The sequence below is a fragment of the Talpa occidentalis genome, unplaced genomic scaffold, assembly GCF_014898055.3.
Source record: "Talpa occidentalis isolate TD23 unplaced genomic scaffold, MPIMG_talOcc4v2.1 talOcc4.16, whole genome shotgun sequence".
Classification (NCBI taxonomy): domain Eukaryota; kingdom Metazoa; phylum Chordata; class Mammalia; order Eulipotyphla; family Talpidae; genus Talpa; species Talpa occidentalis.
In genome coordinates this window covers 54,850,241-54,862,245 of record NW_023601653.1, presented here as the reverse complement: position 1 = coordinate 54,862,245, position 12,005 = coordinate 54,850,241, and the positions used below count along the sequence as shown (strand labels likewise).

General features: G+C 40.1%; 1 protein-coding gene across 8 annotated transcripts in view; it reads right to left on the bottom strand.

Moving 5' to 3' along the window:
- Positions 1-12,005, bottom strand: part of ABCC9 (ATP binding cassette subfamily C member 9) — a 126,853-nt gene that overhangs the window by 43,065 nt on the left and 71,783 nt on the right. For 7 of the 8 annotated variants that reach the window (XM_037514240.2, XM_037514241.2, XM_037514239.2 and 4 more), the window contains 4 exons: positions 7,563-7,601; positions 6,079-6,177; positions 3,488-3,572; positions 2,214-2,294 (listed from right to left, as the gene is read on the bottom strand). In XM_037514240.2, coding sequence (XP_037370137.1) covers positions 2,214-2,294; positions 3,488-3,572; positions 6,079-6,177; positions 7,563-7,601 — 304 coding nt within the window. The remainder of the gene's footprint in view (positions 1-2,213; positions 2,295-3,487; positions 3,573-6,078; positions 6,178-7,562; positions 7,602-12,005) is intronic. The other variant, XM_037514246.2, reaches the window with a different exon arrangement.

Below are 12,005 nucleotides of genomic sequence, written 5' to 3'. Positions count from 1 at the left end.
CTCAGGCCTCCTGACAGACACAGGAGCTCTGGGCCACCTCCACTCCCTCCCCTGAGGACTCACTGCAAGGGCAGCAAGCAAAGAAAATGCCCCAGAAGGGGTTTGACTGTTCTTGCCACATTTCTGCCCAGGGGTCCAGCCTCGGGCCTCAGGCAGCTGACTACACTCCTACTGAGAAAACTGGTGGATGCTTCCATACCCATCTCCCTTCAAAAGGAAAACCAGGGCCTCCCTGGTGGCACAAGAGGTTAAGCATAGCACTGTGAAGCTGTCCGCAGCCTCTGCAGCTCGTAGGCCAGGGAGCTACCCACATAGCACAGCAGACATCTCCTGTCTCGCCCGCTGCTCCCTTCAGCAGTGTGTTTCAGTCAATCTACCTGTTCGGCTCTCCACTCTGTCTCAGATGAATCCTTTCACCCCCCTGCACCTCTGGCCTGTACCCCAGTTCTTATATGCATAAATAAATAAATCTTAAAAAAAAAATAAAACCAAGTCACCAGTATCTCCCTGAAGGTGTTTCTTTCTCCACATACCCAGTGCCCCACCTTTTATGGGTGCCTCCCAAGAGAGCAACCCCCAAATTACTCAGTTCTAATAACCAAAGGGCTTGTATTTATGAATCCCACAGGTAACAAGGAGCAGTTTTTAAATAGGTACAGGAGCAAACTCCATGGCTACCCACCGGGGTTTTGTGAAGAGGGAGGCAAAAATGCCCACGGCCCAGTTTTTTGCTAGATGTAGTTTGACTAGATGCTTTCCCAGCTGTTGCCCAAGGTTCCAGAAAATCTCAGCAGCCTCACTTCTAGTTGGAAGATTGCTTCATAATTAAAAAATGCCCCAACCAGAAAACAAACACACAAACAACAACAAGGGACCATGTGGCTTCCATTGGTAAATTTTACCATACATTTAAAGAAGAATTAATAACAATCCTTCTCATTTTTTCCCAAAAATAGGAATACACACTTCCAATATGATTTTATAAGACCAGCATTACCTGTACACTAAAACCAAACAATGAAACTCTAAGAAAAGAAAATTACAGGTCAATATCCTTGATAAACACAGACACAGAAATTCTCAACAAAATATTAAGAAACTGAATCCAACAGCTTAATGAAAAGGATCATACAATGCAATTGAGTGAGATCTATTCCAGGGATGAAAGGATGGTTCAACATCTGCAGAGCAATCAACATGAGACAGCACATTAACAAAATGAGGGTAAAAATCATAATCAATTCAGTCAATGCAGAAAAAATTCAACATCTATTCATGATGAAAATTCTAATCATAGTGGGTTTACAGGGAAGGTACCTCAACATAATAAAGAGCTGATATGACAAGCCCATAGCTAACATTATCTCAACACTGAAAGTTGAAAGCTTTTCCTGAGACCAAAAACAAGACAAAGTTGCCAACCGTCACCAGTTGCATCTGACATAATACTCAGTCTTACGCAGATTATCAGTCAAGGAAAAGAAATAAAGGGCATCCAGGTCAGAGAAGTAAAACTGTCACTATTTTGCAGATGACAGACATGACATTGTGCAAAGAAAACTCTATAAAGACTCCACCAAAGAAACTGTTGGAAAAAAATGATAGATGAATTCAGTGAAGTGCAGTATATAGAGTCAATACAGACAACCAGCTGCATTTCTATATTCTAACAATGAACAAATGCTCCAATAATGAACTACTAGAGAAATTTAGAAAACAATCACATTTATAATTGCATCAAAAAGAATCAGATAGCTAAGAAATAAATTTGAATTAGGTCAAAGACCTGTATACTGAAAAGTATAAAGCACCGCTGAAAGAAATTGAAGAAAACACAAATGGAAATGTATTTTGTGTTCATGGTTTGGAAGAATTAATGTCATTAAAATATCCATCCTACCCAAAACAATCTACAAATAAAATGCAAACTCTATCAAAATTCAAATGGTGTTTTTCACAGAAATAGAATAATCAATCCTAAAATTTGTTTGGAACCACAGAAAACCCCAAATAGCCAAAGTAATAAAGCTTAAGGTATCAGACTTCCTAGTTTCAAACTAGATTACAAAGCTATAGTAAACAAAATGGTATTTAAATGGCAAATAGTTCAATGGAACAGGACAGAGAGTCCACAAATAAACCCCCACATACACAGCCAGTTAATTACTGACAAATATTACACTTGGAAATAAAGAGAAAGACCATGCTCTTACCAAGAAGACAATGTTGGTGTTCTGGTATAGAGCACGTGCTACACAGATTCTTTGCCTCTGACCTCCGCTCAGGTTAATGCCCTAGAAGAGAAACATCCATAAACATCCACCTTTTCCATTAGTAAATTCTCTACTGATTAAAAAAATCCCTTTAAAATACAAACTTTTCTAAAAAATCTAAACTGAATGTAACTTACCAATGAACTTATGATAACATTGCTAAAACAAAATAGTCTAGTGGTAAAAATTTTAATTATGTTAGGTAAACCTGGACTGATAGCATTAATCTCCCCTTCACAGTGAAAACTGTGCTGTCCAGAAGCATTTATAACCAGAGCACTTTGTGAGTGCTGAAGACAGCAACAATTCTCAAATATTGACCAGTTTTGTAAACTGTGGTTGTAGTGTCCTTAGCCTTAATTTGAAATTACAAGTTATGTTTAATAGAACTGTACAGCAATTCACTTTTATAAACAAGTAATTAATTGTGAAAATTTTAAACGAGTATTTAGTGGGTAAATGGCTTTATAGTCCTTCTTTCTTCTATTTCTCATCGGAATTCCAATATGAGGTTTGGTTCTCCTCAGGAGTGAAGTTCATGGTCCCAATAGTTTGCTGCAGTAAGAACCACCACGAGGCACACAAAGAGTCAGACTCATCACAGCTGCATTCCTAACTTGTGAATGAGCAAGTACCCGAATCTCTATTAGCTCTAGTAACACAGTCACTTTCTCAGCTGCAATAAGTAGGTCACAAAACCATCCTCTTATCAGATTTGTTGTAAAAGCCAATCATCTAGGCAACACCTTTTGCCCAGGATTTGACACCTATAAGGGTTAACATTTTTGGCCAATACTTACAAAGATTACATTCAGGTATAGTTTTCAGTGGGTCAGCAAGTTGTGACGTAAGTGTAAGATATATTTATACAAGACATTGACAAGAGGAGTCGAGTGAGTTGTCAGAAGCCTCAGTTTCCAAATCAACTTAAAGTAAGCTCCAAGTAAGGAAGACACCTTGGAGGCAAGGCATGGCTGCTTCATCTTCCCTGAGACCTCTTGAGTGGGCAACGCAGTGTCAAGTGTATGATGGTTACTTAAATACTTAAGGGAGCGGACATCAGAGGGTTCTGTGCTCTGGCTTCTGGGCCTTATCACCATGGCAACATGCAACTCCTCTGGGCTCAGATTTTGTTAGGCTCCACGAAAGGCTCAAGACAACCACAAGATTTCTAGATGTTGGCTCCCAGCTTAAGGAAACTATACACAGCTCACCCGCTCTCCGATTTCAGTTTGGTCTCCAAATGGTAGTAAGTCAATATCTGGCTGAAGAGAACAGGCATCTGTGACAGCTTTGTACCTTTGGGAGAAATGATTTTGAATTTTTTGATCACTGTTAATATGCTTATATAATTTGCCCATAAACAAAGTCCCCGATTCATTAGGTTGGAAATGGAAATACATTATTTGAACAACTGCATGCATATGAGTCTTTACATTAGTTTGTGGATAGAGACAAAGGTAATGGATCCCACTCTTAATAAAGCTAGTAAACGACAATGATGGCTCTAGAAACAGGATGATAAAAATGTACTTTGTTAGAAGCTACAGCAGAGGTGGGTACAAGAGCACTCCTTGAATCCACAGGAGGAAGTGATGGATGCTCTGGGAGTGACATCTTTATAGTGGAGGCAATGGGCAGGCTGTTGCCAGGAAAACAGCTTGTAATTTGCCAACAAGAAAATGAGGGACAGGAAGCTTAAGGAATGGCTTGAAGGTGAGGAAATTCTTGGTGTATGTGGACAAGAGGCCCCTTGGGCTAAAGCTTTGGTTGTGTGAATGTGTAAGTGTGAGTGTGTGTGCACGTGCTCCCCTACCTTCTGAAGGAGGCCCGTGAGGAGTGACGTATTCATGCAGCTCTAGAGCCAGGACTATAACTAATGGACTCCAGTTCAGGAAAGCAAGGGGACTAGGAGCCAGAAACCATCAATAGTTTCATTTTCTCAATTGCCTAGTCCTAAAATACCCAAATCATTCTTTCTTTTTTTAAGATTTATTCATTTTTATATCAAGAACTGGGGTACAGGCCAGATGTGGGGGAGGGTGAGAGGATTCACCAGAGACAGAATGGGGAAAAGAACAGGCAGACTGAAGAAATACACTGCTGAGGGGAGCTGCGGGCCAGACATGAGAGGTCTGCCACACCATGTGGGACTCTGGCCGGGATCGAACCCATGCTGCAGAGGCCGCGGACAGCTTCACAGTGCAGCACTCAACCACCTGCACCACCAGGGAGGCCCCCAAATCATTCTTGATTCTTCCCTTTTTCTCCCCTGTCCATTCTAATTTAGAATGGTTTCTGTCAACCCTCACTCCTTTTCCATATTTTTTTAAAGATTTATTTAGTTATACAAGAACTGGGGTACAGAGGCACAAGAAGGTATGAGAATTCACCAGAGACAGAGCAGGGAGCAGAATAGGCATATGTATTGAAATACACTGCTGAGGGGAGCAGCGGGTGAGGCAGGAGAGATCTGCCACGCCATGTGGGTTTCTCCCTGGCCGACTGGGAATTGAACCCGCACTGCAGAGGCTGCAAACAGCTTCACAGCACTGCGCTCAACCCACTGTGCCACAGGGGAGACCCTCTTCTTTTCCATTTCTAATGTTACCTGCAAGTGCAGATAAGATAATTGTACCAACACATTTCCAACTTCTAAATATTTCCTTGCTCTTAATTAAGATTCATCATCCATGCGTGTATGTGTGCACATATACAAATACATAAACTCATACACACACACATATACTCACATGTACACAAATCATTACAATTCCAGATTCACCATCACATTTACCTTATTCCCCCTTTAAAACTTACTGTGGGCCTTCCTGATGGTGCAAGGTGTTAAGCATCAGCATTATGAAGCTATCCACACCTACTGTAGCATGAGTTCGATCCCCGGCCAGGGAGCTAACTCACATGGTGCAGCAGACCTCTCCTGTCTTGCCCAACTGCTCCCCTCAGCAGTGTATTTCAATACATCTGCCTGTTCTGCTCCCCACTCTGTCTCTGGTGAATCCTCTCTCCCCCCCAAACCTCTGGCTTGAACCCCAGTTCCTGTATGCATAAATAAATCTTTAAAAAATAAAAACAAAAAAAAAACTTGCCATGTCTCCCCAAAATACACCAAATCACATCTACTTGGCTGATACGACCCTTCACAACCTGACCTCACTTTCTTTACAATCTCGTTCCCACTCTCAGTACACTCAAGACCCTTTCTGCGTGGTGTGTTCCCAGCCCCCAGATGATCCCGGTCATGCAGAATCTTCCTCCCCACCACCTGCTTTCCTCTTCCCCTGCTTCTCTCCTCACCTCATTTAACATTCAAGACCCAGTTCAGGGTCTGCAGACCTACCCTCCCAGAGTGACTTAAGGAAAGGGTCAAACTTTTGCATACTCACTAGACCCTACAGGCTTCCCCTTCTCTGCAGTTAACTCCTTTCTGCTCTTTGCTGAGATTTTCTCCTGCTTCCCACTAAACTCAGCAGCACCACGTGCACCGACACCCCACCCGCATGCATTTGCATACAGACACAGACAGACACAGACACATACACACACACACACAGTTCGGCTGCTGAGGTCTGGCATACAAAATATTCTCAGTATTCAAGATGGGCAGAAACTTCCAGTGAGGCTTCTCAAAAGAGTTCACTAAAAAGACCTGGTGATGAGGGAGAAGTAGTTCAGGTGGGGAGGAATGTAAGGCTCTATGTAAAGATTTCAGAAACTTGACCCAAACATAAGGGTTAGAAGTAGTTGCTCATTTTGGTTCTGAACTGTATACATGCACAGTTACCTCTGTTTGTTGAAAGGACTTCCAAAAGTAATATTTTCTTCTACCGTAGCATTTAGTAGCCAAGGCTTCTGAGCAGCATAAGCCACAGAATACTTGTTCCTGTTGGAAAACAGAAAAACTCAAAACACCGAAATTACACAGGGGTGCTGGGCCGTGCGTGTATCTTAGTCAAACTAATGAAAATGAAAGTTAATACACTATCTGAAATACTGAAACAGAAACTTCTAAAAGACCATGTCTACACACACCCACTTTATTCAAGATTTAAAATGTACCTAAGTGAAAGGGATTAGAATTTAATTAAATGCCACACAATGTGCGTTTTTGCTAGAGAAGTGTTTTAAGATAAAAACTTTTAATCAAAATTTTCATTTCTATGAGTGTAACTTTAAAAATAAATCATTTAAAACAATGCATTCTCTCCCATAGCCACAGGTATTTTACTTTATATTAAAAGCACTTTACATAACTATAAATTTTACAGAGAAACCTTTAAAAAAGGACGTGAACCGATGCTATAAAGATCGTTTCAGAATGTGGCTTAATGGCATTAACAAATGTCAAGGTAATAGGTGTATCAATATTTCAAAACAAAGAATGATATCTTGAGTCCATTTCAATACTGAAATAACTACACATTTTAAAACTACATATTTCAATAGGGTTTTTTTTTTTTTTTGAAAAATGATAACCACCTCCCGTTCTCCATTTTTTTTGGCTTGCAAATTGTACCAGATGTCTATACATCAGACTTTAATCCGGAATGATTAGGAAAATGCATGTAAGCTAAAGATAAATGGATTGGGGTAGGAAGGGAATCAGCTTGAACGTTGCACTTCTAGTTAGTTCACGGTCTGTAAGTATAATTGAGGAATGAAGGTTAGAGAGAGGAAAATTAAGAAAGAGTAGTTAGAAATGAGCATTCTCAGTAGGCGCCCAACTTGCCTCAGGCACTGAGCTAGCATGGCCATCCTGGGGGGCCATCTGTGGGCAAAACAGTGGCTCCCAACCTCACACAGTTCCCATTTCCCATGGTCCCTTCAGTGGGTTTGAGGTTTTTTGTCTTTTAATAGATGAAATAAATAGATGAAATACTTGCTTTTCCATGTCTCTCTTATAGCTAGATCCCATCACTACTTAACTCATCAACAATGTACATATTAATTCTTACATTTTGTTTTATGAAATCCCAAATTCAGTTGGCTCGGGGCAGTTTGAGTTTCAGCCGGAGTTGGGATATGACTTAAGGAGAGAAAGGCAGTTGACACAATAGGCCATTTTTTTAAAAAATCAGCAAGTTCATTCTTTTAGCAGCTAAAAGTGGTTGGGAGCCACTGCGATTGGAAATATGCTAGTACATTTAATAACTAACTTTGTACATGATCAGAAGGAAAACCATGGCTAGGGGTAAGAGACTGAGTATCAAGGAAAGTCTGAGGAAGGAAGTTATTCTTATTAAATGCAGATTAGAACAGAAATAATACCTTCTGGTTGCTTCGAAAGAAGGGTCAGATTCATTTACACTGCAAGTATGGCAAACAATGTTCATTAATGATGAAATACAAATAGTGAATGAATGTGTACACATATCAGGTAAGACAGAAACAAACTTATTAAGTGACTACATATTTCAGTTGGATTTTGATACGGATTGCAAAGACAAACCAGATAAATGATAGTTTTATCATCTGAGAAGTAATCACTTTGTAAGCTTCCAAAAGAGCACTCTGTTCTCTTTATACAAAATTCAAGTTCACATAATGACTTGGGTTTTCACCCAGCTCTGTTCTAACTATAAAACTTCAGACAATCTCTCCAGATAGTTTTTCTCTTCACCTTTAAAATTCAAATTGAACCTACGCAAAGTCCTAAGTAGCTCCTCTAAGGTATGAGAGGAAGAAAAACTTTGGGGTTCTAACATGGAAGTCTTAAATACTGCCTGTCTCTTCAGTAACTGGTAAGGAAAACTGACATTCACAGTAGATGAAACTGTAGCATTTGGGTATAATTCACTGTTGAATAATGTGATTTATGTCAAGAGGTGTTTGACATTAGATTTAGTTATATTTATTATGAGGAGGTGAAGTTGAAACACTATTCATTTTATTCTAATTTTTAATATTTCAGTTGAATTCCATCATTCTGAAAGATGTAAATTTAAAAACCACACACACAATTAAAGATTCATTATGTGACCTACTTGTATTTGGCTTAGAGTTGCTTATGGTAAGATTTTCCTGTCTGCAAATTGCTAATCAACTTGGCCTTGTTGACAGAGTCAGGAGAAAGTCACCTCAGACCAAGAAGACCCTTTCAATTATGATAATTCCTGGATTTAAGTTGCTCATCAAAAATATAGTCATGAAATGCGCCATTTCCTGAGCGATATTTGCAGCATGATAGTCTTTCAATGCTAAGAAATTGGAGTTTTGTTTTATTGTGGAAAAAGCCAATAGAAGACCTCAATGGCTTTTGTTCTCCTGGGGAAGAGAGAGAACGAGGAGGAAGAGCAGGCATGTGGCTTCACCTGCCTCCTGTCATCCACTGGAAATGCCTCGTACATGTGTGCAAATGTCCATGAGACACTTGAACATATCAGACCAAACTGGAAATATGAATTTGGAGGTCATCACTTTTTTTTTTAAGATTTATTTATTTATACAAGCACTGGGGTACAAGCCAGAGGCACAGGAGGGTGAGAAAATTCACCAGAGACAGAGCAGGGAGCAGAACAGGCAGAAGAACCGAAATACACTGCTGAGGGGAGCAGCCGGTGTGACAGGAGAGGTCTGGTATGCCGTGTGGGAATCTCGCTGGCTGGCCAGGAATCGAACAGGCACTGCAGAGGCTGCAAGACAGCTTCACAGCACTGTGCTCAACCCTCTGCGCCACCGGGGAGTCCCCTTGACTTTTTTTTTATTGCTACTGATTAACTTCTAACTATATTCAGTAATCATTCAAAAATGCTTATTGATCGCTTCCTAGTGGGAAGTGTGACCAGAAATACACATAGGACAGGTAAGGCAAAGGGCAATATGAGAGCACAGATGAAAGACATTTTTGACAAGTCAGAGTAAACCAAGGACTTGACCCCAGGCGATGGCCAGATTGGCTACATGCAGAAAGTGATGAGGATTTCTGACCAGAGAATATACACACTGGGTGGCCTTTTGGTGTCCTGGTCCTATAAACAACTGATATAAATTCGGTGTGCCTGAAAAATGAATGTAAAACATAGGGTGTCTTAAAAGTGTGCAGAGTCAGAGAGCTGAGGGGCTCATAGAACATTTCAGAGCTTGAACTTCTCCTCAGAGCAATAAAAAGCCACCAAAAAGATTTTAAACAAGAAAGAGGTTAAGTTTAGAAACACCACTCTCACTTCAGAATGTGACAAAGGAATTGGAGGGAGCAAGACTAGAGGCAACACAGAGACTTCTGGAGGTAACAGAGACCACTGGAGGCTGCTGAAGCCATGGAGACAAGAAGTCAGCACCCCTTCCATATGTGCTCTACCCCCAAAAATGTACAAGATGAAGAGCTGCAAGAAGACATGTATGCTCTTCTCAGCTGGGAAACCATCAAAACTCCACACATTTTTGGATGTGAAGCACCATTATGTGGTGCTGATTAGTTTAAATGGATGGTACCGAATTCCTCCAGAGTGATTAAATATAACATCTATCAGTGTAACTGACATGTTTCTGAAATTTAGGAATGTCCCTTACTTCAGGACATTCAGGACATTCATAGCAGATAGTGGGTCTTCACTTCTGAAGACCTCCTCTTTCGGGATCTAATTTTTTAAGAACAAAAGCTAAATATCATATACTAGTTTCCAAAAACAAAAAGTAGATGTAGATTCATTTGGAGGTCATCATCCTCAATGAACAAATTAAAAAAAAAACTATCCTTTTTCATTTTCCATGAGTAATGTGACGATCCTCAACTTCTGGAGACTCTCCAACCCTCTCATATAACAATATTTTCATCAGATTCAATTGCAGAAGATTATTTTTTCTCTTCCAAAATAAACAAAGAATTAGCTCTGCATTCCAACATTGGATCTGATTTAATTACATGAAAATCACTGGGTCAATATATAGACTTACCCTTGATCATCTCACGTGGCCATGAAGAGCTCTGAAGACAACAGAGAAAGCCAAGATGGAAAATCCCCTTCTGGAAAGATTTCCCTTTGGTGTACAAGATTTGTGTGTTTTCTTTCAAAACTAAAAGTTAAACTTGGTATTCTAGCAACTTTTAAGTGTCATGGTTGCTATCTTTTGGAATGGTTTGGGCAGGAATGACTTCTGTAAGATCAAATCAAGAACAGTGTTTCAAAGAAGGTTTAGTTTGAGGTAGATATAAATATGTTACATTATATCTGACCCAGAAAGCTGACTCAGTGTGCTATTACTCCTCCTTGCCAGGCAAAGCCACATGAAAAGGGCTAGATCAATTCACCAGTCTTAGAGGGAGGTACTGCGATTAAGCTGATTACATCAAGAAAACTTCAAGGACAGATGGAGCCTGAGAGTAGGGTGACTGATGGCATGGCTGAGGGAGAAAGGGGAAGGAGAACCAAAGATCAGTGGTGACTTCTCACTCGATCATCACAATCATCACCTCACACTGTGGATTCTCTCACTGTGACCGTCCATCAGAAAAAAGCAATATAGTTCCAGGTCTTAGATGCCAATAGGGATTTTTCTTTATCACAACAGCAAGGAAAAGGCAATGTCGGGCAGAACATTTGCTTTTCAACAAAGTTAAAGCCCACCCAGAGGCAAGGAGTAAACATTCTGGCATCCTATCAGTTTGGGATAATTTTTCAGTCCCATCCGCCTCTAGCTTAACTTTCTCTTCCTGGGTGACATGTCAGGCTAGTTCAAAGGTAGCAACTGCCATGAAAACATCTACAGATGTCTCTGTGTATAGGGGAATTCTTCTTTTCTGCCCAAAGTAAATATTTCTGGCTGTAATAGGGCAAAGAACTTTACTGGATTTTGCTCATACCTGTCTAGGAGGGCACATTTAAAATCAAAGCCTTATTATAATATTTATGTTGTTGTCTTACTTTGTTTTGAACTTGAAAAAAATAACACAAGTTCAGTCTGATTTAAAAAAAAGTACTTAGGGGCCTCCCCTGGTGGCACAGTGATTGAGTGCTGGGCTGCGAAGCTGCCCGAAGCCTCTGCAACGCCGGTTTGATCCCTGGCCACCGGCGAGGGTCCCACATGGCGCGACAGACCTCTCCTGCTGCACCCACTGCTCCCCTCGGCAGTGTATTTCATCAGTCTGCCTGTTCTGCTCCCCGCTCTGGCTCTGGTGAATTCTCTCACTCTCCTGCACTTCTGACTGTACCCAGTGCTTATATAAATAAGTAAATAAATCTTTAAAAAAAATTAAAAAAAAAAAAAGTACTTAGCATTTATGTATCCTCAAGCTATGGCTAGCTCTAATTTTTTAATGGTATTTTTTCTATTGAGGTAACATTAGTATAAAACACCATATATGATTACAAAATACAGGTTCATACCTCTTCAGATGTTTGTGCCCTCACTACCTGTGGTAATCCATGCCATCTACTAATATAGAGATTAATTAAATTAGCTTTGCTGTAACAACATTTACCAATGTAATAACATTTATATGCCTTTCCTTATTGGACTAGGATCTTTGCTGGAATGAAAAGAGCAATTACAAATAACTCTTTAAAAGAAGGTCAGTCACCTCTGTACATTGCTGATTTCAAAATGTTTTATCAGTTATTAAGGATACCATGGGAGAAAATTATATAATTATTGTAATTAAAGATAAACAGAATTTATGTTAGCTTATCCAATTCATAGAGACCAAGTTTTTAAGTTGTAAGTGTGTGACCCAACTCAAACATTTTTTGAAGAAAATCTTAGTCTTTTCTGATG